Genomic DNA, 14,659 nt, shown 5'->3' with positions numbered 1-14,659 from the left:
GGACAGTGTATTATTATTGCTGGAATAAAGACCCGACGAAAGTGACTGAATCCGCGCTTATTTTGCTGATTTCTCAGCAATTACACAATTTCTTCCAGAATCCTTTGGCACATATTTTTTATTCATACAAACAGACACTTGGGTGGTCATTACATTAGATTCTGTAAAAAGTCATTTTGAGATCGTTACCAAAACTGGAATTTATCTTTAAGTATTGATTCATATACTTATGCAGAATTTGGGGGATAAGCGAGTAGCGGTACATGCGATTCTCACTATTTCTTTTGTTCTTAATACTTGTGAAAGTTTAGGTTTTCTTAATTTTCTTCCTCTATTACCATTGAATAAGTCACATGATTATGCAATTTCAATTAGAAAACAAGGAAAAATAAATCATTTGAAATTCAAATTAAAGTGTGAAAACGATAGTGAGGCATCTCCCACCTTGGTTGGGCATTTTCTTTCTACGTTTTTAATACAAAGAATCTTTAACATTAAAATTTTGCTTTTCAAGCAAATTTCTCTAAATTCTGTGTTTTACTCATGTTCCAATTTTAATATTGATCCAAGTCTCATACACGTCTCACTCTAGTGCAACTTAAACTTCTCTTCTCAGCAACATCTCTCAATTTGCGATACACACTGCACTGCGCCTCCCTGGCACAGGTGACGCCAAAACAAATAATAAATTCATGGTATTCACTCGGCAGCCAGCAGCCTCAATTACCAGCATATTCATTGGTATTTTCTGATCGAGCTTTAGTTTGTGCAATATAGATTTGCAGACCTTTCTTTGTTTTTTTTAAATGGTATATGCTTCATGAACAATTAGGGGGCAGATTCAACAAACAGAATCACGTTGGGTAATCAACAAATTGTAGAATTAATTTTCATAAGACCATCAAACTCCAAGATAATATGAAGAGCCTTGTAAAATCCTTTGATTAACGTACTGCCGATTGATCGAGGATGCTGGTGCCTCCCTGCAAAACACAATACCGCTTGTGCACTTGAAATTTCATATCACACATTTCTCATGCAGTCTCCTACAATATCATGTACCATGGCTCTCTGATATACACATTATCTCCCTACACCATCTACTCTATCATCTATAATGAATGTACGTTGACTGCCACCAACACTGTAGAGCATTGTCACAATAACAACCCATAGAGTAACCAAGACAATTCTTTGTAAATTCACCAAAATTCATTGTTTCACACTATATTCTTGTCTCGTTTAATTTATGCCTACTTCTCTTTCTACTTAGTCAGAAGGGATGCTCCAGGGTGTTTGTATTATTGTAACAAGGTTCCAAAGTACAACGTTTAGTTTATGAGACTACACAGAAAAAAATTACCTGAATCCATCAAAGTGCACTTTTGACAGGTTTATTTACTGCATTAGATATTGACTATTGCAATCTGAAATGGGTGTCCAAATGCAACAATGGCTTTGGAAAAGTTCAACTGTTACTGCTACATCCGTATTTTTCTAGATGTACCGCTCTTGGGAGTGGTAACAAGCCGCTGATCAATGCGGATAGGCAGGTGCCAAGGTTCACCATGTTTTCTTGATGGATAGGGGGTTGTGTGAAACTACTAGAGATGCGAAGGTTTTCATGTGGTATTTCTGTTGTATAGTGTCTTGATGGAACTGGGATGCGAGTCTAGTAGACACGCTGTGGTTTTCCCATGGTACTCTTGATGTAAAGAGAGCGGACATTCTGCCAGTTCTTCTTGAGGAGCGAGACAAGGAAGTTGATCGCAAGGTTGACATTGGACACCAGATCCTCCTCATCCATGTCGACATGTCCGACGGCGACAGCCAAGCACAGAACCTAAGCATAAGAATGAACAGAATAAAACCGATAATGATGTACATTTATATAGCACTAATGTTCTAAGCGCTGGATACGATTATCCCGGCTTTGGATGGTGCACCAATCAAGGAATTCCTTCCTACTGGGTTACCTATCTACTCTGTAAAACCAAGGTGTGAACAGTGGTAAATTTGGAGATATGCTAAGACACGGTTGCTGCTTTAGGATTTGAACCCCACACCCTATGGTTCAACGGTTTAGACTAATCCACTGGCCCACACCATGTCAACAATATCAAAAGAAACTCATTTACATTGAATAAACAAATTATTCTTTGGGAGCATTTCATCAACACTGTCAACTGAAGAGACGACATTTGTGGGGAAGATTTCAGACTGTGACTATTTGTGTACAATCCTTCGTAAATTAGCTCCCAAAATCAATCGCTTGGCTTTATTTTTAGAGCCCAAGGGCCCGTTGCAGAAAGCGTGGTAATCAATCGCAACTCTAAAAATCATGCAATTTGTGACCAATCAACAACGCGCATTTGGGGCTTGCGTTTTAAACGCAACTCTTTCTGCAACAGGCCCCAGGCCTCCTAGGTATCACAAGGTCCAATGAAGATCTTTGTTGCATGAGCATTTTGCTATGAATAACAATCATTTACCAGTCAGCATCATTATTTTATATTTGTGAAGGTCTTGACATGGTGTACCCTCAGTGTAATTCTAGAGCTAACATGTTTATTCGTCACTATTCAACATTCAGGTAATACATGCGAGAACATCATTGGGTACACCATTTCAGAAGGGGCAATGAAAACTGGTTGAATTTCATATCCCATCATTACAAACTTTTGAGCCTGCTACTAGGGTATTTACCAATGGATGTGGAATAGAGACTATAATGGTAACTGGGCAGGAAATACTTTTCCATTTTTAGGGGTCATTTTCTTTTTCCACAGAGGGGCGATTGGCAGAATTCTGGGAGCTATTTCTTTCGTTTGAAGGGCTACTTTTTACGGGTAAAAATGGTGGTGCAGTAAAAGCAAATATTATCTTTCCACCAGCTAAAATATTGATTTTCTAAATAATCTTGAACATTGTACCATTTTGTGAAAAAAAAGCGAAATTTCTAAAAAGTCACCATTTTACATCTGAATATTAATGAAAATTACAGCGCTATGCTTGTCCCATTTTTTTTCTATTGAATCAAAGCAACATTTTCTTGGATGTAGAACTTAAACTTCAAATCTTCCTTGATTCTCCCCCCAATCCTCACCTTCTTCATCTGGAACTTGATGGTTGCCTTGACCTCTTCGACCTTTGACACCATGGAGTCAGAGTGGGTCAGGAGGGTAGGGAACTTGCCAGCCTTGTTGAGACCAGGACCAAGGATACGGGGGATCTGTTTGATGAGCGAGTCAGAGGCCAAAAAGGCATCGTACCTCTTGGCTGTTCCAAAGAAACACAGAACAATAATTCATAACGAAAAATGTATAAGGATTATCCCAAAGGATACCTAATGCTATATGCTCGATAATGCTGTCACGTGCCTAACTAGCATCATGAAGCACTTCTGTGACATTTGCTCTGCCAGCAATTGCTCCATTATAAATACCACACACTATTCAAATGAGTAATACACAGAATAAGAACTACAAGACATGCAACATATGAAAAATGAATGAATAGCAATAACCCAAAGAAACACTAGGACTATGCCTTTAGGATTGTCCAATGCCTACCTAGCTTCATGAAGTGAATCAATCTCATATGGATGGTAAATGTACATTTTCTGAAGTTTGGCAATGAAACGTCAATGGAGGGCAGTAACCTCCACGAAACCCCAATATCTTTACGATTGTCCGATGCCTACCTAGCTTCTTGACGAGCTTCTTATTCTTGTTGAGCTTCTTGAGGGCGTCGATGTCCATGCATGGAATGCCATTGGCCTTGGCTTCGTCAAGATGCTGCTGATCTCCCAGGATGCAGATTGAGAACTTGGGACGAGGGATGTGCCTCAGTCTGGAGAAGGTAAAAAGATGGAGAGGATCAATCAATCAAGGTAAAGTCATTGAGAGGAACACCTACAGGTGACTCTTCCAACTTCTAGTAAGACCACAGAAATCTCTTTGACCAAGTCAAAATTTTATTTTGAAGATGCTAACACGTTTCGGAAATTCCCGTTTCATAAAGGACTTGCAACTTTGCCATTATGGAATCTACCATGTTCACCTTGATTCTGACTGGCTGATGAGCCCTGTTACCATGGTAGTTGCTATAATGGCAAAGTTACAACAGTTGCAAGTCCTTTATGAGACGGGCCCCTGGTCTAAAACATTGGCTCGATTTAGGCGATTACTTGACTTACGAAAGACCGGTGCAGAGTCAATCTTAGATTTCCTACATTTCTTCTGGGTTTGCATCACCGCCAAGGCGATGACCACGGGTGCTCTGTTGACTGAACTAGATGCCTCTATCTTTGGTCTTAAAAGATTTGGATTTTTCAATTCAGATTTGTTTTCCCCATTTGTAATTAACGTACCCCAATAAAAAAAAAGTAGCCTTGTCTAAAAATATTGCAACCTAATGCCTCTTATCCAATGTCAAGAATTTTTTCATGTCCTATTTTTTCATTTTGGAAGTATAGGCATTGCTTCATAATTAAACCTTCAAAACAATCCCAGATTCATTGAGTGTTAATTTTAGCGGTTTAGCCTACCCTTTTAAATAAAAGAGGGGGTGGGGGAGTGCAAAAGTGGATTGCCCAATTTCAAGAAATATGTTGTCGAATTTCAATTCAAGCACCTTGAGGGAGGATATGTAATTAAGTAAAAATAACGCAAATCGGAATGGGGGAAAAATGTCAGCGTGTACCCTCAGTGTAATTCTAGAGCTAACATGTTTATTCGTCACCATTTGACATTCAGGTAATACATGCGAGAACATCATTGAGTACACTGGCATAGACCAAAAATCAATCTCAAATTTTCCCTAAAAAAAAATTCTTCATCTAACTCTTTATTATATTCAGTAACTTGAAGCAGTACTTCCACAAGAAGCATATTTTCAATTCAATTATTCGTAAATCTATTCTATTCATTCATTCATTACAGAATCCTTTTCATTCATCTACTCATGAAGTTATATAAACAAAACATTATTCATTTCTAGCTTTTGGGGGGTGGCAAAAGACGAAACAATGATGATTAAGTAATCCGCAAATTTGTCATTACTTTTTCTTTAACCACCCATCCATCTTCATCAACACCCTTTCAATCACTATTTTCAGTGTTTCTATTTCTACCTTACAATATATGTTCGGCAATATCAGCCTCCCCAGTTGTATTTAAGACCCTGGGTATAGGTCCGTTGGCCGAGATATGGCAACAGTGAGCATTTATCGTCCAGTGTCATTGGAAAATTTGGAGGACACACAATGGGGTGCACTGTAAATACTTGGGTGTCAACACCCCATTTGGTTTCCCTGGAAGACCACATTCTAAGGCATTCAAATCACACCATGGACATTGCACGTTAACACAAAGAGTGTAAGGAAACAGCCAAAGCTGCTATTTAGTTTCATTACGGGAATAAGTGAAAATGTGACCCCCACTGTGTGCAAACTATTTTGTACGAGTGGAAACTTTTGACCGGTCGTCTCTAAATTTGGACTTGACCAGTATTTCAGAGTTTTCTACATGTATAAACACTCGTTTTAAAAGCCATCCCGTTCTCTTGTTTTGTAATTATTGAAATCCAAAGACATCAAATTGGAAGAATGGAAGGGTGGACAGGTGCAGAAGTTAATTCATCCACAAGATTCAATGTAAGGGGAAAGATATTTAAAAAGATAAAGGTTGAACCGAGATGAAAAATGGGAGTTCAATCTGTCAGGGAATGACTCGGGGAATGACAACTGGACTCTAAAAACCACAGTGCCCTCAGACCAACTACCTAGCGAGACCAAGCTAGGTTTAAAAAGGTAAACAGCCGCAGCATGGGCCGGGTCCTACTTGACAGTTCCGGAGAAACGCTTGTCCTTCTGGGGGTCGTAGTTCTTGAGGTTGACTTGGAGTTCGACCGTCTCCAGGAATTTCCTCTTCTTCTCTTTGGAGCCCTTCTGGACTTCCTGGACAGCCTCGTACAGTGTGTCTCTTGATACTTTACTGCAAGAGGGGAAAGAAAATAAAATGTAGGAGGTCGAGATAGTTTAATAACACCGTTTTTAATCACAATGACGAGGTTCATATCACTACTGACATGCCCTGACCTTCAAGGAATTGTTGGTCGGTAAATATTTTAATTTCAGGAAAAAAAATGCACCGGGACTCTACAATTTCGTTAAAATGCTCTGGGAAATTAAAATAAAAGAGATCAGGAAAATATAACTGAATTCAATAATGCATCAGGCCTGGGGATTACTAAGTCAATTTGCCATTATAAACCACTGCTTGTTTTAAGCATAATCCATGTCATCAAAATCAAATCCATGGGTTTGCTTCTTGATAATTCTTGTTGAAGGTCAAGTCCACTCCAGAAAAATGTTGATTTGAATGAAGAGAAATAAATCAAATTAACATAACACTGAAAATTCATCGAAATCTGATGTAAAATAAGAAAGTTATGACATTTTAAACAGTGATATACACAACTCAAAGACATGCAAATGAGACAGGCGATGATGTCCATCACTCAGTGTTTTTTATTATATGGTTGATGAAATTTTCGGTGTTATGCTTGTGGGATTTTTCTCTTTTAACTCTTCATGCGTTCACCTGTAAACCCCCTGTGTGTTGCATTATTTTAGGGTCTCATTAACATTCGTGCCATGAGTCACAGACTCCTAACAATAGACCTGGCCATGGTATTGTTTGTGAGGTTTTATTGATTTTATCCTTTTTTCAATGAACTTCCTGGCTGTGATCAGGATGTATTGATTTTTGGGTAAACTCAACGTTTCTGTAATTTGTAAACTGCGATAATCCGTCGAACGCTAAACTAATGTCGCACGCGCGATCGATCGGTACACATGTATGGTATACAAAAACGCCAGGTTATACATTGTTCGAAACAACAATGGGACAGGGGACGTCTATGGGAAATGTGTGGTTGTGCAAAAATGCGAACGAAACACGCCTACGGATGTGCAATAATGCGAACGTAACGCATGAAGAGTTAATTCAAATGAACTTTTCATAGGGGTGGACTTGTCCTTTAAAGAATGTTTAATATTGTTTATTCAATTGTTACCAATCTATTTTTATTTAATAATAGGCATTTACATAGCGCAGTCTATCTAGAAATATTCTATTCCGAGATGCGTTGTTATTATTATTACCCCGGCTTTGGCACGAGCTGTCTTTCAGCGCTCATGCATTCAAGGAATTAATCCTGCCGCTTACCCATTCACCTCACCTGGGTCGAGTGCAGCACAACGTGGATCAATTTCTTGCTGAAGGAAATTACGCCATGGCTGGGATTCGAACCCATTGATAGCAGTTGTTATTTATTGATATCAATTGTTACATGAATATTGATATCATTGTTACATGAATATTGAATTTAATTGTTCATTTAATGTTTATTACCCAGATTTATTATTTCAATATTTGTAACTGTTTAACTTAACTGTTAGATCCAACTTACAATTGTCCATCAACTTGAATTGCTCAGGTAAGGATACAGTTTATCAAATATGAACAGAATTGGTGCTAACCTGAATCCTTTCCAGAATCATAATAAATAACTCACAAATAAATTGCCGCTGGATAGCTAACAACATTATTTAATACTCTCAAGAAAATTTTCCAGTCACGTCGCGCCAGCAGTCAGTCAATCACATCACCACAGCACACATGCACAACAATGAACATTCAATCACCGCAACACACACCAAACAAAGTACATGCGCTATCACTCACCAAAACCCCCGCTGAAATACAATTACTTCATTAAAATTGATTTATCAGCACCATATTCCAAAGCATGCGACTGATTGCCCTGTTTTTATAGCCAATTTTTGAAAATGGTGTAGGCTACACTATTTTCAAAAATTTTTGAAAATAGTGTAGCCTGCTACACTGTAGCCTGCTACACTATTTTCAAAAATTGGCTATAAAAACAGGGCAATCCCGTATTTCAGGAGTCTAAATTATTTTAGGTTGCTGTTGGCCAGTACCAGTAGAGGGGCACGGCAAATATGGGAGACTCTCCAATCGGGGGGACAATCTCCCACATTGGAGACTTGCTTTGCAAAAGGACAAAAGAAACACCAACAAAAGCATGATTTTTTCCACCCAAAATTTTGTCTCATGCCCTTTTTACACAGGATTTCCTTAACCCCGGACTATCGCTAACCCTGTACTATCGCTAACCCCGTACTATCCTTAACCCCGTACTATTTTTTTTTCCTTTTACACATGCCAAATTGTTATTGTTAACCCCGGATAAGGAATGCTTGCTTTTTACACACGAAACTCGCTAACCCCGGACTAGTGGTTTTTGTCGATCATTCGTAGTACAAGTGCTTCACTCGTACACTTTTTACACACGCTACAATTTCCTTAACCCCGTACTATAGGTAGGGCCAAATAGTACGGGGTTAAGCTTAGCCCACTTTCGTTTTACACATGCGATCTTAACCCCGTACTATTGCTCTTAGCACCGCAATTGGTGGGATAACCCTGCTTTTTTGCAGGGCCAAATAATCCCGTACTATAGGTGGGGTTAGCCCACTTTGCAAAAACGCTGTGTAAAACGAAAGTGGGCTAAGCTTAACCCCGTACTATAGGTGGGGCTAAATGGCAATTTAGCCCCACCAATAGTACGGGGTTAAGGAAATTTTAGCCTGTCTAAAAAGGGTATCACTGAGGTCAGAAGCTCATTTGTTTTGTGTGTGATTGACAACAAAAATCCTTATCAAAACAAAAGTAGGTGAATTTTTAAAGTAGACGGTGAAAAGGGGTAATTTGTCATGAGTAATCTGCTTATCACATTTTTATTTGCCGCCAAGGTAATCCTTTTGCCGCAAATGTAAACAAAAGAAATTAGTCTCCAAAACTGGAGACTGTCTCTGAAATTGGATACCAAAATTCTTTACAAAGTCTCTGATATTGGAGACAATTTCTCACATTGGAGACAGTCTCCAATATTATTGGCCGTGCGCCTCTACTGAGTACGGTACCGTAAATACTTTAGTTTATTTTTATAGTCAGCTGCCAAATAATGCCAGCAAGGACAATCAACTATTTTCTTCTTTTACTTGACCTAAACCACAACAAAGATAATGCCAACAATTTCTGGCGGGGAAGTCTGCTGGAAGTCGGCCGGTGCGAAACTGCATGAGCGCCCACCCGCTATGGCCTACGCATGTGTTACATGCTCAGCTCACGCATCACATGATAGCATATAGGCCCCAAATTGCAATTATACAGGTCATTATTTTCTGTTATATTGCTACTATGCGCGACAAAAACCTCTTAAAATAAACAATAATGTTACCTTGAAATTCTTACATATTCGAAATCTTGATTTTACATTCAATTGTACATGATTACGATGGATTTATATTGATATTTGTCATGAGAAAATATACCTCATCTTGCCACGGATGCGTCCAACAGTGAAAAGACTGGGATTTGCATGCTGCGTATTAAAGTATTTGCAGTTAGCTTACATCAAATAAAAACAAATTAAAAATTACAAAATACTAATAATGAAATTTACAAATTTTAATTTTTAATATCTTTGATCCTTCAAGACTTTGTTTCATGGTATTTTAAAAAATAGTATAAGACTAATTAATGATCGAGGATCCATAAGACAGCCACAGAACCATAGAGGTGGATAAAATAAACTAGAGTGCCGACTCATAGTAGCGCGCGGAGCTGCGCCGTGCCGACCCTGTAAACCGGCCGCCATTTTCTTACCAAATATGATAAATTACGTCTTCGGTTGTTGCCATAGCAACGCATAGGCGGATCCAGGGGGGGCCCGAGGGGCCCGGGCCCCCCTTATTGGCGGAGCAAAAAAAAGAAAAAAAGGGAAAAAGAAAGCAAAAAAGAAAAGGAAGGGAAAAGAGAGGAGAAAAAAAGAAAGGCAAACAAAAGAGGAGGAACATGATTGAATAAAATAACAAGAGGGTAAGACTTTGAAAATAATTTTTTGAAAAATCTATTTGTTAGGATATAAAATTTTTGCTCGCGCTTCGCGCTCGCATTGTCTTTTAGGGGATTTGCATATCTTGCTCAATATGGAGCTTGAAATATCAAACTTTAAAGTCAATATACAACATATTTTAGCAGGGAAATTGACCTTTCATTACTTTGTTTGATTTACAAATTGATTTTTAAAAAGTGCTCTGTAAAAATGTCTGTATTATGGTCTAAATATTATAATTTTCTGCTTGCGCTGCGCGCTCGCAAAATTTGATTTGTCAGGTACCTATTATTTTCCTGTATTCCATAAAGTTCTCAAAATATCCCTATTCAGGTCAGATTGTCGAAACGTATTAGCTAGCATTTTGATTAGTGAGTAATGTACATCCCAATATTAATTCTAAATCAAACTACTTTGATGACAGTTTATCAAAAATTTCGGCTCGCGATTTCCGTTCGCATTGATTATTGTCATGCATCTTATGCACAATTTGCGCTCGCTTTATTGATTTTCATGATAAGAAAGGTACTTAGAATACCCAAATTCTAGGTGGAAATCTAAAACACACGTTTATTCAGATACGCAGATTGTTCTCTATTTAAATGATTATCCAGTTTTAGATCACAATATCAAAAAGTGTCCGCTCGCGCTTTGCGCTCGCATTATTAATGTATGAAAATTGATAATAACTTATCCTTTTCATGATTTACAAAACATGAAGAGTGTCCAGAATTTTTCCGCTCGCGCTTCGCGCTCGCATCAATAAAGTTTAGTTTATATACTTAGAGTCCCTCCAAGATTACAAAAAGTGCTTAGAATTTTCATAATTCAGGTAAAAAAGGTCAAAAATTTTCAGCTCGCGCTCGCAACATTTGAATGTTGAAATATGTAACGTCTTCATGGCTAAATACAAGCAGTCCATAACCAATAACAGGTACAATTTTGAACAGTTCAAAACGTATACAAAAATTTTCTGCTCGCGTTCTGCGCTCGCATTATTAAGGAAGATCCCCACTTATCCTTTTCATGATTTACAAAACCAATTGAATAGAGTGTCTTGTTCAGTAGGTCTAAATATCGATATTTTTTTGCTCACGCTTTGTGCTCGCATGTTTAATTATATGCATATTCTGTTAAGTTACAAAAAGTGCTAAGAATTTCTATTCCTTAGGTAAAAATGTCAAAAAAAAAATTCGGCTCGCGCTTTGCGCTCGCTTTTAATATTGATTTTCATGATACGAAAAGTACTTAGAATACCCAAATTCTAGGTGGAAATCTAAAACACACGTTTGTTCAGATACGCAGATTGTTCTCTATCATTATCCAGTTTCAGATCACAATATAAAAAAGTGTTTGCTCGCGCTTTGCACTCGCATTATTAATGTATGAAAATTGACAATAACTTATCCTTTTCATGATTTACAAAACATGAAGAGTGTCCAGAATTGTTCCGTTCGTGCTTCACGCTCGCATCAATAAAGTTCAGTTTATATAGAGCCCTTCCAAGATTACAAAAAGTGCTTAGAATTTCCATTATTCAGGTAAAAAAGGTCAAAAATCTTCAGCTCGCGCTTCGCGCTCGCAATACTTGAATGTTAAAATATGTAACGTCTTCATGGCTAAATGCAAGCAGTCCATAACAGGTACAATTTCGAGCAGTTCAAAACGTATACAAACAAAATCTGCTCGCGCTCTACGCTCGCATTATTAATGTAAGGAAGATCCCCACTTACTCAGTAGGTCTAAATATCGACATGTTTTGCTCACGCTTCGTGCTCATCTTTGTTTAGTTTATACATAAATTGGGCGAGTTGGAAAAGATAAATCGCTTACTTTAAGAATATTATTTTGGAAGAATAGTATATCTGTGTGTGATCTGAATTGTTTTTGAAAAATTATTCTAAGAGCCTGTTGTATATATAGTTGTATATATAGTTGTATATATAGTTTGTTTATAATTAGTATTGAAACTAAGTTTAGGGGCTTGCCTTCTCTACAAGCTTTTGCTTTTCTCGGCAAGTCCCTCCGTTCATTTCTTGTTTCTTTTCATTGTACTGCAACAAATTGTAGTTTTGTTTAATTTATATTCAACACTTGTTACGAAATGTCATTGATTTGTCTGTATTATCTATTATATTGAATATGTATTGTTACTTTGATTGTATTTTGAAAAAAAACTTGTTGAACGGAAATAAATAAATCTAATGATGCTACATCATGAATCGAATGAAATCTAATGATGCTCGCACATTTAATTATATACCTATCCTATTCTGTTAAGTTACGAAAAGTGCTAAGAATTTCCATTCCTTAGGTAAAAATGTCAAAAACATTTCGGCTCGCACTTTGCGCTCGCATTATTTGATTATTAAAATAGAAAAAGAAGATTTTTGCTTTTAAAAAGTTAGGGTCTGAAAATTTTCACCTTTTTCCTTATCAGTTGGGGTGCAAGGAAATGCTTAATTGTTGCTTGCCAAGCGATTGTTGAATACCATTTTAGGACATTACCATGGCAACCAAATAATGGTGTACGTCCAGCAGGATGTTACTTCCCCATGGAAAAAACGCATTATCTACATTTTGCACAAGTTGAGGTAATATAAGCAATTCAGATTTCTCTCAACTACCTCAGTTCAGTATTAGGCCTATGTGTGCCATTTCAGGCCCCATCAAAACAAATTTCATTTTTGGGATGTTATTTTTGAGATATTGAAGAAAATGTAGATACTTTCGGGAAAGTCAAGGCAAATGCTTGCGGTTTCCCCATGGGAAAAACACCGAATCGAAGCGAAAGAAAATTCTATTCAGTATCACATATACTCAGTCACTTTATTCCCATTTGTCAGTGCGTAATTCAATAGAAAATCAAAGGTCAAGTCCACCTCAGAAAAATTTTGATTTGAATCAATAGAGAAAAAGACAAGCACAATGCTGAAAATTTCATCAAAATCGGATGTAAAATAAGAGTTATGACATTTCAAAGTTTCGCTCATATTCAACAAAATAGTTATACGAACAAGCCAGTTACATCCAAATGAGAGAGTCTATGATGTCACTCACTCACTATTTCTTTTGTTTTGTTTTTATTGTTTGAATTATACAATATTTCAATTTTTACGACTTTGACGTTTAGGACCTCCTTGCCTGCCCGGAAGCATAAAATGTTAAAATAATGGAATGCCACGTGTTCAGGGAGGATTGAAACTTCATTTCACATGACAATGACGAGGAAATAAAACTATTTCATATTTCATATAATAAAATACAAAATAAATAGTGAGTGAGTGATGTCATCAACTCTCTCATTTGGATATGGCTCGTTCATAAAACTATTTTGTTGAAAATAAGCGAAACTTTAAAATGCCATTACTTTCTTATTTTATATCCGATTTTGATGAAATTTTTAGTGTTATGCTTGTTGAATTTTTCACATTTTATTCAAATCAAGTTTTTGTTGGGGTGGACTTGTCCTTTAATAATAGCTTAGAAATACGGAGGGCGCCCTCTACCAACGCCTTCTGAGGTAAATTCCCCCAAGAAAAAGGTTTTAAAAACTTACGCAATTCATTCTTATAAATTTTGTAATTAGTTATGTCTCCTGAGTTGCTTTGATGATATACTTAGATTTTAATATAATACTAGCTTAGAAACACTCGGGTGCCCGCTCCAAACTACGGCCCCCTCAATTAACTTTTAACCTAATTCCTGATAAAATCAATTTTAATTAGGACTTTATTACAGAGGGCGCCCAAGCTTGTTCCAATGGTCGAATTCAGCCGAGCCCTTCATATCACGTTTCTATATTACACATTTACAAATTGGTCGTGAAGCAATATCGACGGAGTAACTTTTGATAAAAATGAATAGATCTCGAGATATGTTCTTCATCTGTTAGATACTGCGTTTTTCCATGGGGGAAACTGAGCATTCGTTTCAAATGTACATTTACGTCAATATATCTCAAAATAACAACAGCAACATGTGCTATTTTGGCATGAAGTAGATGCATGTATATAATCTACAAACTGATGATAAAGGAAAACTTCGAGCGATTTCAAAGAATAGAATAACATGCTTATTATCGTGCATGTATAGATACTGCGTTTTTCCATGGGGAACTTCCAAGTTCAGTGTGAATGTGTGAAAAGGGTGGTTTCCTGGCTACTTTTCTATACAAAAAAGGTGAAAATTTATAAATTGGGGGGGGGGGGGGGGGGGGGGAGGTCATATACTGCGTTATTCCGTAGGGGGCAGAATGGTGGAGATAATTTCTCTACATGCGTAAGGTTTGACCCATCATGATCCACTCCAATCAAACGTTACGGAACTCTGACTGCCATGCATGTTAATTCACGTGTCTGTCCGGGTGTGTGTTTCCAGTGCTTGCCCCAGTTTGTGCATTTATGGTAATTCCATACATGTAGGTCGCGGTAGAGAGAAATTTGAAAAGAAAAAAAAAGTTTCTATTTAGAATATTGGTCATATTGGTTACATTTCTCCATTTTGTCACACCTACCAAAATTGCAGGGGTGCTGCACATGCATGAGAATAATACAAGTATGCAGCACCTCCGGAAGAGTCTTGGGGTGCTCGAACAGCCCCAGCATATCATGCTTTAATGCTCTCTTAAAGTGCGTGTATAGCAAGTCAAAAGATCCCTGCATGCTATAGA

General features: G+C 37.5%; 1 protein-coding gene and 2 non-coding genes across 3 annotated transcripts; all 3 read right to left on the bottom strand.

The window, feature by feature from the left end:
- Positions 1-1,378: 1,378 nt before the first annotated feature.
- LOC121405821 (60S ribosomal protein L10a-like) lies at positions 1,379-9,472 on the bottom strand. Its single transcript, XM_041596785.1, has 5 exons — positions 9,425-9,472; positions 5,844-5,996; positions 3,704-3,852; positions 3,107-3,279; positions 1,379-1,843 (listed from the first exon to the last, which is right to left on the bottom strand). Exons 1-5 carry the CDS (start codon positions 9,427-9,429, stop codon positions 1,673-1,675), a joined length of 651 nt encoding a protein of 216 aa, XP_041452719.1. The 5' UTR covers positions 9,430-9,472; the 3' UTR covers positions 1,379-1,672.
- LOC121406392 lies at positions 2,537-2,620 on the bottom strand. The gene has a single exon (XR_005968789.1). It is a non-coding gene; the product is annotated as a small nucleolar RNA SNORD45 (small nucleolar RNA).
- On the bottom strand, positions 4,701-4,784 carry LOC121406396. The gene has a single exon (XR_005968793.1). It is a non-coding gene; the product is annotated as a small nucleolar RNA SNORD45 (small nucleolar RNA).
- Positions 9,473-14,659: the final 5,187 nt, after the last annotated feature.

The sequence above is a fragment of the Lytechinus variegatus genome, chromosome 19, assembly GCF_018143015.1.
Source record: "Lytechinus variegatus isolate NC3 chromosome 19, Lvar_3.0, whole genome shotgun sequence".
NCBI lineage: Eukaryota > Metazoa > Echinodermata > Echinoidea > Temnopleuroida > Toxopneustidae > Lytechinus > Lytechinus variegatus.
The sequence above is the reverse complement of the archived record's forward strand: the minus strand, read 5'-3'. Positions and strand labels throughout refer to the sequence as shown.

What these genes read in the sequence shown, in the direction of transcription:
- LOC121405821 (XM_041596785.1), bottom strand. An exon ending in CGTTTCTCCGGAACTGTCAA is followed by an intron (nt 3,853 to 5,843) that starts GTAGGACCCGGC and finishes TACCTTCTCCAG; the next exon opens with ACTGAGGCACATCCCTCGTC. An exon ending in TCAAGTTCCAGATGAAGAAG is followed by an intron (nt 1,844 to 3,106) that starts GTGAGGATTGGG and finishes TCTTATGCTTAG; the next exon opens with GTTCTGTGCTTGGCTGTCGC.